Source organism: Bison bison, unplaced genomic scaffold (assembly GCF_000754665.1).
Source record: "Bison bison bison isolate TAMUID 2011002044 unplaced genomic scaffold, Bison_UMD1.0 scf7180017864235, whole genome shotgun sequence".
Classification (NCBI taxonomy): Eukaryota; Metazoa; Chordata; class Mammalia; order Artiodactyla; family Bovidae; genus Bison; species Bison bison.
This window is the reverse complement of record NW_011494807.1, coordinates 3,856,431-3,872,214: the sequence shown is the minus strand read 5'-3', so window position 1 is coordinate 3,872,214 and position 15,784 is coordinate 3,856,431. Positions and strand designations below refer to the sequence as shown.

General features: G+C 35.9%; 1 protein-coding gene across 8 annotated transcripts in view; it reads right to left on the bottom strand.

Annotated features, from left to right (window-relative positions):
- CSNK1G3 (casein kinase 1, gamma 3) overlaps positions 1–15,784 on the bottom strand; it is a 116,227-nt gene that overhangs the window by 81,508 nt on the left and 18,935 nt on the right. For all 8 annotated transcript variants that reach the window (XM_010846302.1, XM_010846300.1, XM_010846304.1 and 5 more), the window contains one exon: positions 5,055–5,479. In XM_010846302.1, coding sequence (XP_010844604.1) covers positions 5,055–5,232 — 178 coding nt within the window. In that variant the 5' untranslated portion in view covers positions 5,233–5,479. The remainder of the gene's footprint in view (positions 1–5,054; positions 5,480–15,784) is intronic.

The window sequence follows — 15,784 nt, the reverse complement described above, 5'->3', positions numbered from 1 at the left end:
CCATGTCCAATTCTAACTGTTGCTTCTTGACCTGCACACAGATTTCTCAGGAGGCAAGTCCAGTGGTCTAGTATTCCCATCTCTTTCAGAATTTTCCAGTTTGCTGTGATCCACACAGTCAAAGGCTTTGGCGTAGTCAATAAAGCAGAAGTAGACTTTTTTTGCAACTCTTTTGCTTTTTCAATGATCCACTTTGTATAGGCATGCCCTTAAATAATCGGCTTTTCAATCCACATTTGGTATATATATGAACAAACTAACAATGTATGTTCAATGCACAAAGTATATGTTTGTGGGTACAGTACAAGCAAGAGAGAGAAGTGTGTGTATGAAGGAAATCCAAATAAGAAAAGGCTCCAAGTAAACTGGTTCCAGTTCACTGAAGTTTTAATCCAATTTCAAAAGATGTTTCCAATAGTACTTTGAGCCATACTGAACTTGAAAAGATGGGTTTACCAATATTGGGATATTTGAATAGTCATTATTATAAAACTATGTTCTACAGAAACTCCATATATGGTTATATCAGGGACAACTAATCAACTGAAATATCCCTGTTCACCTTCCTTAGTAAAAGAACAGCCTAAAATAGTTGCCCAGCTAAACTACATTTCTAGCCTCTCTTTCAACTTGGTGCAGACGTGTGATTTTAAGTTCTAGATATGAGTCAACACAAGGTATGTCACTGCCCACTTGCGAGAATGAACGTATTATCTTCTGGCCCTTTTCTTCTTGCTGGCTGGGTGTCTGGGAGACAGCAACAACGGGAGTAAACAACTCACACACTGAGACTGAAGCCACATACTGAGGGTGCAGAGATACCCTGACAGCCCTTGGTGCTGCTCTTCCGGCCTGTGTCATGTGAAAAAGAAAGAAACTACTTTGCCTAACACTGCTGTATGCTAGGGTCTCTTTCTTATAGCATCATAGCCTACTCCTTGTTACATTTTTCAGAAAAATTTTAAGCTTCAGCTAATAAATATAGAAAAATCAATAAACATAAAAAAGATGAATCCACCCAAATCTGTATATTTACTTGATACATATGGTTAAGACCCGAAGAATTTTCAACAAAACAATTCTTGAACAAAAATAAGAAGTTATAAAAACTTCCATGTCTACTTAATTATATCAAAATTTATAATATCTTACTTCAGATATGTTAATTCATAAAACAATATATAACACCCTTGTTCTGTTCTTTCACGTGATGGTCAGTCAGGCATAGCTACAAGAGGAGACACAGAAGAAACACCATGTTTTGGTCAAGCGGTAGAAGACAGGAGCAAGGGAAGAGCTTTGGCCAAGATCTTTGGTATTTCTGCAGGAAAAGCAAGATAGGGGAGGGTAAACAGCTTAGGAGTGACTAGTTTGAATAACTCTTAACCTTCAGGGCAGTTTCTCTGTCTTGTGCTTTGCCACGGGATGCCTTCAGGAAGACTGCCTCCTGGAATGCATGGGCCAGAGAGAGGAGGGAGGTATGGCTCTAAATTGGTTAGTTTGCAGATCAAAGGCATGCTCTCAATTTTTTTTTTTATCTTGAAGAACTGGCTATCCTGTAGAGGAGCAGTCTTTCCATAGAGTGAAAGGATTTGAGGTTTTTTGGTTTCTTTTTATTATTAAAGCAATGTTATATTAGCTGGTTTGTATTCCACACTTCTAGAATACATCCGCAGTCAGAGGTCTATATGGTTGACCAGAAAGGTTTTTCTTCAGATGTTAAAGCCTCATAATACATAGGAAAATAAAAAATGTATACAATATAACCCCACATTTTAGCTAGCTTTGTTCTGTCTCATTCTGTACCTGTTAAAAACATTTCTGGGGGTTTTGGTTAATTGTCTAAGCTAGGAATATATCCAACATGCTGGATACAAGCCTTACCACCAATACAAGGATAAAATAAAACCAAAAATATCAATTCATCATTTTACAATTAAAAATACAGATTAAAATGATAGTAAACACATTTACTTAAACTTAATTTTAGATTTTTTAAAAAGATTAACTATTTTCTTTTTAATCTCAAGGCAAATTTTTTATGTTCGGCTTTCTTTCTTTAGTGTGTGTGTGTCTGTTAGCCACTCAGTCGTGTCCAACTCTTTGCAACCCCATGAACTACAGTCTGCCAGGCTCTTCTGTCCATGGAATTCTCCAGGCAAAAATACTGGAGTGTGTTGCCATTTCCTTCTTTCTTTAGCAATCCTCTATAAAAGTACTTTCAACAGAGGGTAATAGTGTCTCTCCTTGGGGCTTTTAGAAATGGGAGTAGGGGCTGGAGGGAAAGAACCTGGGGCTGCATGTGGAGATGCAACTCCTGTTCAGTGTCCAAGAGGTCTGAAGTTCTAAATACCACACAATGCATGGGACAGTCTTCTAACAAACAAGCAGACAAAAACAAAACACTGTCCAGCCCAAGATCCTAATAGCATCTTTTTTGACAATCACTTACCTATAACATATATACTCTGTATTCTTTCTTACTCAATACTAATCACAAAAAATTTAGTGCCAGAAATCAATGTCTATTAACATGGTTTTAAAGAAGACAGTTTAAGAATTCAAACCAGCTTTTAACATTAGCATGTTTATCCAGATTAAATAAACATGTTTATTCACATTTATCATAGAAAAAACTGACACTTTCTGTACAGAGAGATCACCTGGAACCTTTTTAAAAGGGAATAAAACCTCCCTTTATTTAGTAGTCTACTAAGAAAAAAAATGACTAAAATAATTATGCAAATGGACATGTTACATATATAGGAAGTACTGAAACAGTAACATGTATAGATAAAACATTTAAATAAAATCTACAAAAATATACAATAAAAACACACAGGTAGATTAGATATAGATAGATAAATAGAAAGATGATAAAGGATGGATGGATGGACAGACTAGTAAGTCATCTTACCCTATTCCTGTTTATTCACAGACTGCAAAAGAATGGGGGTATTTTGCTGTTTTTTTCAGTATACAGCATGTTAGTTTCAGTTTATAGGAGTAATACAGTTTTCTCATATGCCCTGGCTAAAATGTTCCACTAGATTCTTTTGTGTATATACACACATATACCCACACACACACATATACATGCATACACACACAGATGTGTGTGTGTATATATATATATATATAGTTATTTTGAAATAAATTATATGAAATCAATTCTGAATAATAAATGCCAAAATACTTTAGTACTATAGTCATATACAAAGAGAGTGACAAAGTACAAATATATATGTCATAATATACAGCTAGAAAACTAATTTATATTAAATTTAAATATACATACAACATGCTATAATCTTAATTAAGAACAAATATCTTGATATCCTTTAAAGGAGTAGAACAATCACTGCTTTCCTGAAACAGGCAAGGATAATGTTGGTTCTTTTATATTGCTATCTAAATTTAATCTTCACAATAATTCAGGAAGCAGAAATAATTCCATTTTAAAGTTGACAAATTTGAAGCCCCATGTGGTTAAATGACTTATGCGTTCCATAATGGCAGAGACAATTTTTATATTTTTCCAGTGTATCATCAGTGTCTAATCATGCTTCATACATAATACTGTAGACATGTGATAAATTTTTAATGGATGGATGGGTGTAATTCAAGGTCAGACAAGTAAATAATCTGCTTTTTAATGCCAAAATCAAAAACAGTTTAAGAATTTCAAAGTATCATTACAATATCTTTTAAAAAATAAAATATAAAACATTCACCCTTTCAAATATTTGAGTCCCTACTAAAATGCAGAAGAGTCTATCAGACACATCATATGTATTTTAAAATATGTCATTACCTTTTATTGGATTGCTTCATTCAAAGATTTAATGTACACTAACTACATAAAACAATAATGAAATGAAGGAGTAACTAAAAATTAGAATGTTTTTGGCCCAGATGGTAAAGAATCTGCCTGCAATGCAAGAGACCTGGATTCGATCCCTGGATTAGAAAGATTCCATGGAGAAGTGAATGGCAACCCACTCTAGTATTCTTGCCTGGAGAACTCCATGGTCAGAGGAGCCTGGTGGGCTACAGTACATGGGGGTCTCAAAGAGTCTGATACTCTTTGAGACTAAAACTTCACTTTCTTTCAAAGTGTTTTACAAGATGATAAAGAGAAGTAGCTGAGTAGATGAACATACAATTACATATATTTTTATAACACCAAGGTTAAATCTAATGAAAATTGCGAAGCTAAGTTTTTTCTTTTTATTTAAAGAAGTTTACACTCATGCTGGTGCATTAACCAGCTAGCCCTCAAAGAACCTCAATACTGACTCCCATAAAACCGTGCTGTCCTCCTTCTTGTTTCTCTTCAATGAAGATAGCCACATCTTCATTGCACTAGGAGAGTTTAAAAGGCCATCATTAAATTGATGGGTTACATTTGTCAAGAAACCTTCCCTGAGTTTCAAATGTCTTAAACGTAGAGTTAGGAGGTTAAAGTAGATCAATGTTTCCCAAACTTACCTGATTATAAGAATAAAGTGAATCAGTATTTTGTGTCCCTTGGTAAGAATATAGATTTCTAAACCACTCTGGACATACATGGGGGAAGAGGGGAATAAATTATAACACTGCAAACTGCACTGATTTCTGACGTAGTTTGAGGATATTACCTTAACTTTAAGCCATACAGTTACTAAATGTTTTCTAATCAGAAAAGGTAGTAAGCAGTTACTAAAGTAACCAGTTACTAAATGTTTTCTAATCAGAAAAGGTAGCCTAAATATCATTCCTAAAGAGTATACTGCAAAGACTCCCCTGGTATCTCTTTCAGCCTGCTAGGGCTTTTTCATTTACTTTCTTTTTTCTCTTAATCTGGATGGCTAATCTCAAGAAAACAGACACTGTTATACTAAGTAATGACCCAAAAATGAAAATACAAGTACACAGAAATTCTTAGTATCTGTGTTGTTTAAAATTACCACAACAATGAAACAACAAGTAACTAACTAAATCATTTCATTAAAAAGTACCCTTCATTTAAAAAAAATGCTCCCATTATTATGGAATAAACAAAATAGTCTTACCTAATCGTAGTTCTCCAAAATTCCCACATCCAATTTTTTTTCCAACTCTGAAGTTAGGTCCAACCATTAAAACTCCAGAGGATGAAGAACCAGTTCCTCGAGTGTTATGTCCCAGCCGACCACTAGGTCGTGCCATTCTATCATCTGATTTGTCCTTGTCTTTCTTTTTATTTTCCATATCAAGTTTGCGGTACTCCACTTTGAATTCTTTAATCAAGACAAGCACACTGAAATAGGGTATTGTGAGAACTGGTACATCACTAGGTAACTGTACCAGGTGGGTGATGTTAACATTCAAATTGCAGTAGGTAGTCAATGAACTGGCGCGTGTTCATCCCATTCGTAAAATTTTTCTCAGCTGTCTTTTCAGCAAAACATGTCTTCAGAATTATTTTTCAATGATGTGAGCTGATATTGACAGAGAGCTAAAATATTAAGAAAAGAAAATTAGTCAACTTACAGAGAACTAAAAACCATGTTTCGGAAATTAATAACGTAACAAAAGTTCAGGCAACGGACTTATTAGTTAATGCCCACTGAAATAAAACCTCAGCAGACTCTTAATCATTCCCCTTTATTCCTATACTTCAACACCAAAGTGATCACAAAAACAAAACCAAACGAAATCAGTGATTTTGCTTACTTTTTAAAGAATAAATAAAAATAACAAAAATGTATTGAGTATTTCATAAGCCAATATACATTCACCAGCTTAGACCTTCCAGCTTAGAATCATTCCAATTAAAAACAAAAAATTCAAAGAATTCAAGTAAGTCAATACAGGAATATCAATTTAAAAGCAAGAAAAGAGAATACAGTTTGCAAATTAGTAAAAGAGTTTAATATCTTTCACATGTTCATACATTTAATAATTTTCAAGGGCTTTTCAAGTATACATTCTTATTTGATCTTCATTTATTCAAATATTTATTACTTGTAACTACATAGGTAATGGAGCAATCATAACAAGGTTTGAAATAAATAGTACATTTCTGATTAATTTTAGCAACCCACCAAATATGCAATTATTCCTAACACCCAATCTATTTATAAAGTTTCTTATTACATTCTGCCATGATCTTAATATTGCAGATGAAATATAAGCACCCATTTGGTATAAGTAAAATTTAATGAGTTTTACATATACTGTTTACTTTCTACGATAGGGTAACTAATATTGAACTTCCCCCCTTGCTGTAAATAATTATGAATATGGACAAATATTTTCAGGCATTGAATAACAGGTAGAGTAAACTGCCATTTCTGAGAAAATAGAAACACAGAAGGTGAATTCCACCTTCACTCAAGATCTCCAGCTAGGGACAGTTTTCTGACTACAGCACAGGGAAGTGGAGACTCAGGCAGTGCCCAGTGATCACAAATCAGAGTCTGGGGTATTTCAGGCAGTGCCCAATGATCACAGCTCAGAGTTTGGGGTGTTGAAGCTAGTGGAATTTGCAGGCAGTACTGAAGGTGAGGGAGCTGTCCAGTTTGCAGGGTAGGAGGTGACAGGGCTGAAACAAGGCTAGCAGACAAAATACTCCGGGGTTAAATAAAGAATGGAGATACCAAAGGCTGTAGAGTGCCAGGATATCTTAAAGTTCCTACCTAGTCATGGTGGAGGAACTTCATTAATATCCCAGAATTCAGTTGAGATACCAGAAAGACCAGGTCTTAACAGTAAGGATCATACTGTAAAGTAAGGACTATTTAGAATAGCCCACCTAAAGCTAAAACCAAGCCTAGAGAGGATTAAGAATATCTCCAACTACACTAACTGCATTCCAGAATGAAACTTGACATAATTAAAAAGACAGAAGGGAAAACAAAAACAAAAACAGACTTTCAACAACGCTGAATTCATAATGTCCAGCATACAGTTAGAAATTACCAGACAAGAAAAATCAGTAAATGTGACATGCAGTCAGAAATAAAGCTACCAAAGGAAACAGACACCAAGATGACCCTGACACTGAAATTAGAAGACAGGACTTCAAAACTACTAAGTAGCTATTAAAGTTCTACTACATTAAAGAAAAAGAATGGAGCAGAAAAAATATTTGAAGAAATAATGATGGAAAATTTCCCAAATTCACTGAAAAACATTAACCTACAAAATGGGGAAACTCAGCAACTCCATGAAGAATCAATACAAAGAAAATTAAACCTAGGTACATCAAAGTGCAAAAACCCAAAAATTAAAGGAAAGTCTTGAAAGCAGACAGAGGAAAACTCCACAACACACAGGTGAACTTTATCATCAGAAATAACGGAGACCGAAAAGAAAACGGGAGAACATGTTCAAAGCAATGGAAGGAGGAAAAGAAGTCTTAACCAAGAACATGACACCCAATAAAATTAGTCTTTAAAACTGAAAATGAAAGAAAGTCATTTTCGGATGAAGGAAGCTAAGAATAGTCACCAGCACACTTCCACAAGAAAAACTTTTTAAATAATCCATTATGCTTAATTAAATCCCATGATACCAGACAGAAATGTGAAACTTTAAGAAGAAATGAGGAACCCTAGAAATGGGAAATGCATGGGTATTCATTTCCTCAAAAGATAAATTACTTGTTAAAGCACAAATAATTTCTTAGTGTCATTTATAAGATACGGGAAAGTAGAATAAATATATGATAACAGAAATGGCAGGGGCAGCAAGCAAATGCAATTATATTAAGATTCTTATATTTGTTAAGAATGAAGTAGTTAAAAATTAATTTTAAATGGCAGGGCAGACAGTAAATGGAACTACGTTGTTTTTTAAGATTCTTGTATTTGTTAAGAATGAGTGGTTCAATATTAATTTTAAGCAGCCCATGACAAATTAAAAATGCATATTGTAATACCCAGACCAAACACTAAAAATTAACTGCAGTAGAAACAGCTAAAAAGTTAATATAAGAAATAAAGTAGGATGATAAACATTTGATTAAAACAAGAGAAATAAACGAGATATGAGGCAAAAAGGAAAACACCAAGAGAATAGACTTAAAAACACACATATAATGAAAATGGACCACATTCTCCCCATAAAAAGCAAAGACTTTAAAAAAGAAAAAAACCAAGATCCAACTATACATTGTCTCTAAGAAACAACTTTACATTCAAAGACGCAGACAAACTGAAAGTGAAATAACAGAAAGATATACTACGCAAACATCCTCAGATTTGCAGACGACACCACCCTTATGGCAGAAAGCGAACAAGAACTAAAGAGCCTCTTGATGAAGGTGAAAGAGAAGAGTGAAAAAGCCAGCTTAAAATTCAACATTCAAAAAACTAAGATCATGGCATCCTGTCCCATTACTTCATGGCAAATAGATGGGAAAACAATGGATACAGTGACAGACTTGACCTTCTTGGACTCCAAATCACTGCAGATGGTGACTGCAGCCATGAAATTAAAAGACTCTTGCTCCTTGGAAGAAAAGCTATGACCAACCTAGACAGCAATATTAAAAAGCAGAGATGTTACTTTGCCAACTAAGGTCCATATAGTCAAAGCTGTAGTTTTTCCAGTAGTCGTGTATGAATGTGCAAGTTGGACCATAAAGAAGGCTGAGTGCTGAAGAATTGATGCTTTTGAACTGTGGTGTTGGAGAAGACTCTTGAGAGTCCCTTGGTCTGCAAAGAGATCAAACCAATCAATCCTAAAGGAAATCAATTCTGAATATTCATTGGAAGGACTGATGCTGAAGCTGAAGTGCCAATACTTTTGGCTACCTGATGCGAAGAGCCGACTCATTAGAAAAGACCTTGATGCTGGGAAAGACTGAAGGCAGGAGGAGAAGGGGACGACAGAGGACGAGATGGGTGGATGGCATCATCGACTCAATGGACTAGTTTGAGCTAGCTCCGGGAGACAGTGAAGGATAAGGAAGCCTGGTGTGCTGCAGTCCACGGGGTCGCAAACAGTCGCACAAGACTGAGCGACTGAACAACGACAATGCAAACATCAAGTATAATAAGCCTTAGAGGCTATAATGTTATCATACAAAGTAAACATCGAAACAAGGGAGAATCTCCAAAGATACAGAGATCCATTTCATAATAACAGAAATAACTCAACAGAAAAATTTGAAAAATCATTAAAATGACATATAAATGAGCAAAATAAGGGAAAGACTTTAAAAAACAAGGATTAGTTTGAAATAACTGTTTGAAAAAGACAATCATAGTTGAAATGTTAACACTGTTGTTTCACTGTTGTTTGATTGAGTAGAAGACAAAAATAACAGTATGTATATTAAAACAGTAGACCTAAATATCATCAACTACCCTGAACTGACATTTATAAAATACAATAGCCCAAAACTGAAGAATAATATTTCCTTTCAAAAAATGTTCATCAAGAAAGATCATATGCTATCATTATTTGTCTCAAGTAACTACAAAATTAAAGTATACTTGATCTCGTATTTCTCATATTAGAAATGTTAAGATTTAATATTTGAAATAAATTCAACAAATTAACAGGAAAAAAAAGAAAGTATCTCAACAGACAATAAAATGCATTTGACAAAATTCAACCCGTTAATGTTTAAAACCTCTCAGTAATCCAGAAAGAGAATCAAACATCAACCTAATAAAAGAGTTTTTCCTTAAAAAAAAAAAAAAGATAGCCAACATCATACTTATATGGTAAAACACTGAACTCTTAATCAAGACTAAGAGAAAACAAAAGAATGTTTGCTCTCAGATCTTCCATTCAACACACTGTACAGAAGAACTAGCCTGTACAATAAGTTAAGAAAGATGCAAAAGGCATGAAAAGTGAAGAGGAAAAGGCTAAACCACTGTTATTCAGAGACATTATAATTGTGTGTGCAGAAAACCTTATAGGGAGACACCATCAAGAGAGCAACATAGGTCAGTTAGCACAAGACACCACTGAAACAAATCCCCAGAACCCAGGGCTGAGGCCAAAGCACCCTCCTGAACCAGAGAGACAGAGAAGGACAAGAGGAGTGGCTATACTCTGACCACACTGGGCCTCCCCCAAGGCTGGCACAGCATCACACCCACAGGGCCCTCAAGCCTATGGTTTCCCCAGCGGGAAAATGAGAGTCCAAGGTGGACCTCCAGCTTCCTGGGAGGCCCACTCTGGTCTTGCCTCACCGTGATTACTGTGGGAATCATTAGGGAAAAAAAAGAAAAACCTCAATAGAACAATAGTAAAGATATGCAATCAGTAATCAAAAACCTCCCAAGAAAGAAAAGTCCAGGAAAGAATGAGGAACAATTAGAACTCTCAATTCCTAATGGGAATATAAAATAGTACAACTTTGATTCTAAGGAAGTTTGATAGTTTATTCTAAGTAAAATATACACCTATCTGATGTCCTAACAATACCACTCTTAGGTAGTTACTCAAGAGAAATTAAAACATATATTTAGAGAAAGACTTGTACACATGTATTTAGAGCAGCCTAAATCAGTAACAGCCAAAACTAAAAACAATCCTAATATCTACTAACAGGAGAACAGGTATACAAACTGATATATTCATTCAGTGGAATATTACTCAGTAAATAAAAAGGAAAGAACTGTTGATACATGTAACCATATGGATGAATCTCTCAGATATGAGATTGAGGTAAGTCAGGCACAAATGAGTAAGTATCATACAATTCTCATCAAATGAAGTTCTAGAATCAGCAAAAATAAGTTGTGGTGATAGAAAGCAGATCAGTTGTTGCCAAGAGTGGTTGAAAGCTTGGAAAGTGGCATAAGGGAACTTTACCAGAGAAAGGAATATTCTCTACTGTGCTTGGGAGGGGATTATACAAGTGTATACATGTATAAAAATTCATCAAACTAAAAATCCATGTGTTGTATTATATGTAGATAATACTTCAAAACATTATTTTTAGAAATAACCCACTCCAAAAATAATGCTACATCTCAAAGTTCATATGTTTTCTCTACTATAACTTTATCCCAAAACTCATGTGAAAACACTACAGCTTTTTAAGGTTAATGAACATGTAAGTATTTTAGAAGGTTTTCTTTAAAAGAGCCCTTTCAGGGGACTTTCCTAGCAGTCCAGTGGTTAAAAGACTCCACCATTCCAACACATGGGGGTGTGGGTTCAATACTTAGTTGGGGAACTAAGATCCCACATGCCACAAAGTGTAACCAACAACAGCAACCAAAACAAAAAGGGCCCTTCTACATTTTTTTCTATTTAGAAGAAAGTAATTTCCTTCCCATTTGCAATTTTTCATGCTATTTTCAATATATACCTTTTCATTTACCAAATATCCAAAAGACATTCTACATGTTGTAAGAATTCAAATACAAAGTAAAAATATCCTTGGGATGCCCATACGTCTTGTCCTTCATCCCACTTGCTCTCCTCAGATGTAAACATTACTTTCAGTTTGTTTTATATGATCCAACTCTTTTTCGTAATTCCTGTGCATGGATATGTTTATGTATAGCAATACTTGCAGGTCTGTTTGTTTGTTTTACAGAATAGGTCAGGGTACAGCCTCTGATGAACTAAAACTTCCTCCCAAAAGAAAGAGCATTTGAAAGCATGTCATCCACTGAAAAACTTTTGCCTTTTCCCTTTCATAACCCTCCACTCACATGGACCCTGGAGGATCAAGGGCCAGCTTAATGAATGGCTGAGGAGGCAGTAGGAAAAGTCAAGAGACGGCCCCAAATTCCTTCCCCAGAAGAAATTTCAAGAGACAGGAAGAAGTGATCGAATAGCTTAAAACTGTACTTGAAAATGGAACAAGTATTAACACCCCAAAATAACTCTTGACAAACTGAACTTATTCCTATTAATATATGGTAAGAATCAATGGAAACCGGCCACTTATATCATTTATGAGTGGGGAAAAAGAAATAATCAAAGTATACAATTTAGTGGTTAGTGAGAAACGAAGCTGTTTCCTATTTTACTCCATCCTTTTCACCACATTCAAGAAACTGCTCACAAACCTGTCTTACTAGATTTCTTTAGTCTTTTAATATAGTTAACAAATAGAATTTTTGATTAAATATTTTTTTATTAAGGATCCTAAAGAGTGCTAGTACTTTCCCTATTGTTGCACCTATCAAACAGTATTAGTATAGACAAGTCTGTCTATAGTCATGGTCAGCAAACTCCAGCCTGCAGGCTAAATCCAGGCTCTTGTCCACTATACACAGTCTACAGACTAAGAATGGTCTTTACATATTTACATGTTTGGAGAAGAAATAGTATTTTGTGACACATGAAAATTATATGAAATTCAAATGCTGGTGTTCATAAACAAACTTTCATTAATAATCATCCATGCTAAGTCACTTATGCATTGTTAAAGCTGCTTCACGCTACAAGACAACAGTTGTGAGACCGTGTGGGGCACTCTTATCATTTCACAGTGCTGCCAGAAAACCACAAACTGCAGTGATTTTCATGCTTCTAAGGCATAGTGGAGTGTGGATTATGTATTTCAAATCAGATGGCAAAGTGCTGTGTTTATTATGTAATGACAGTAAAGAATATAATATACTTGGACATGACCAAAAGTACTAGTTTTCTGTTACTGTGGAACAAACTACCAAAAACTTAGCAGCTTATAGCAATACATTTATTAGTCCAGAGTTTCTGTGGATTAGAACTCTGGGCACGACTCAGCTGAGGCATTTGCTCAGGGTTTCACAGACTTCATCAAAAGATCAGTTAGATGACATTCTTATCTGGAGGTGAAAATGGGAAAGAATCTTCTTCCAAGTTCCTTCAGATTGTGGACAGAACTCACACCCTTGCAGTGTATAACTGATGGTGTGATGGTGTCAGCTTCTTGCTGGCTCTCAGAGGCCACCCTCGGGTCCTAAAATGGTGTCGACAGTTCCCAGCAGCTACCAACAGTTCCTTGCCACACAGGCTTCTCTAAAATGGCCACTTCTTCACACCCCTAAGAAGAACCTCTAGCTCCAGTCTTTGAAGAGTAAGTCTTAAATGCAGCAACGTAACCTTCTTTCACACCCAAGTCCCAATCTTTGTACCATGCTCCAATAAATCAGTTCTCCCAGGTCTTGGAATCCCTACTAGCTGCTTCCAAACCTCTTTGATGTTGCCTGCCTGGCTATGTACTAGAAAAAGCATTGTATTAAAAAAAAAAAAAGTCATCTTCGAGTCTCAACTAGTTGTAAAGCCTTAGGCAAGGCCTAATCTGTCTAAGCTTATTTTAATAATTATAAAATAGGAGGATTAGATTAAGAGACTTCTGAGGCTATTCTTACATTATACACATTATTATAATTGTCTGCTGTATTTGATGACAAGGACTCATTATGTAACCTGGTGATCTCTGAACCTAGCATACTGTCAGGCACCTAGGACACTCAATAGCTACTACAGATTAAGAAATGAGTTTTTTTCTATCTCTAAACATTTTCAGGTTTTGGTGGTATGATTCGTACCTAGAGCATTCCCAGTTACATATCACTACACCCCCCAGCATCAGTCTCTCCATTCACCTGATGCACTCGCTGAACCTCACCAACCAGTATGCTACAAGCACTGCCAAGAATTTCCTGTATGTGATAGCATTCCCTTGCCTGAATTACTCTTCTAATCTGGTCTATGTTTGTGCCTTTGGTGCTGATTCGTTCTACACCAAAGAAAAATCAGTTTTGAAAATTAAAGATATCCTTTTAGCTACAGTTGATAACTGGTACATCAGAAGTCACAAATCCAAATGGCCACAGAGGTACCATAAAGAGAGTGAATCAAATAGAGTGTGAGACAATAAGTAGTACTGGGGGCTACAGCAATCTGGAAAGCAAATACTCCAATTAGAGGAGGCTACCACTCAGCTGTAAACAACTGCCACCATTCAGGACCATCAGATGTCCAAATTTTTCAAGAAAAATCCAGAAACCTGGATTTTACATAAAATCTCTCCAGTTGCCATTTGCTAAGCACTTAATTTGCTACATATTTTAAATAGATCAGCTCATCAGTTCCCACAATTATACTATTTCAATCCCTATTTTTACCAATAAAGAAAACTAAAACATAGAGCAATTGTACAACCTGACCAGCATCATCAAGTTAATAAATGGTATAGTGAGAACATGATCACAAGGAGTCAGATTCCTGAGTTCACATTCTTATCCACTTAAACTCTGATGGTGTTTCCACTAATTCTCTGGCCTCCCAAAGTCTAAAATGTGTCTGCCTTTCTGTCTGGATCGGCAGGTACAGTCTGTCCCTTCCTGCCAGCCTGTACTGTCTCTACAGTACCTCAATGTTGTCAGATCCTAATTTGAGCCAAGGTGGCATTTTAAAGAAACCCCTGCCAAAAGACTAGTTCTTCAGTACAATGTAGAATGGAAGATCTGAGAACAAACTTCCTTGTGTTTTTTCCAAGTCTTGATTAAGAGTTCATTGTTTTACTCTTTAAGTATGATATTGGCTGTGGTTCCCTGAGTGCCTACCCTATGTGAAACATGCTGGTCAATAAGCCCCATCTGTGTAGACAGATTCAAGAGGCTGATACAGAAAAAGACAGCAGAGCAAACAGAATGGCAAAGAAAACCCAAACCATCTGCCCAGAAATAGTAACCTAATCACTCCTTCACAAATATGAACTGACAGAATCACTAATTCATGAAGAAAAGTAACAACAGGATAGAAAAATGCCCCCCCAAAAGCAAATTTTTAAAAATACAGGGAGGTACACCATTCAGAAAAAGGAAAACATTAAAAAAAAAAAAAAAAAAAAGATCCTCAGTGACTTTTGAGAAGGACAATAATAAACACTGAGTTAAGAAAATAATGCCATACTATATAGAATAACCAAAGTAGGAAAACAATCCTATTATGTGAAAGAAAAATAAAAAGAAACAAAAAATAAAGGAACAGAGACAGAAAGAAGCAATTCAATACCTCTGACTTCCAACTAATAACATAAATTAGCATTAAGGACAGAGGAAATTAAGAAAAAGAAATTTTTCCTGAGCTACAGCAAAAAGGGCCCTGGGGGCTCATCAAGGAAGAAAACTAGAGAATTCCCTGGCGGTCCAGTGGTTAGGAATCCATGCTTCCACTGCAGCAGACACAGCTTCAGTGGCTGTTTGGGGAAGACGATCTCACATACTGCAGATGCGGCAAAGAAAAACAAAGAAAACCTAACACAGGCATTCCACTGTAAGTTCTAAGAGTGTAAGCAAGGTTAATTGATTTTCAGCTTTTAGAATCAATTTTATCCCCCCCAAATAAGATGTTATTGATGAAAATGTAAATTTTTCCAGGGTTAAAGTAACACTGCAATTGATAGACACTCAGCTGTTAAGGCGGAGTAGAAGTAGTAGAGGGAAGGACAGGGATATGAACACTTGCAACTTAGTAAGCACAGATTAAAGAGATAATGTAAAATTGCTAGAACAAACCTACATAGCATATTTAAAAGCAGAAACATTACTTTGCCAACAAAGGTTCGTCTAGTCAAGGCTATGGTTTTTCCAGTGGTCATGTATGGATGTGAGGGTTGGACTGTGAAGAAGGCTGAGCGCCGAAGAATTGATGCTTTTGAACTGTGGTGTTGGAGAAGACTCTTGAGAGTCCCTTGGACTGCAAGGAGATCCAACCAGTCCATTCTGAAGAGATCAGCCCTGGGATTTCTTTGGAAGGAATGATGCTAAAGCTGAAACTCCAGTACTTTGGCCACCTCATGCAAAGAGTTGACTCACTGGAAAAGACTGATGCTGGGAGGGAT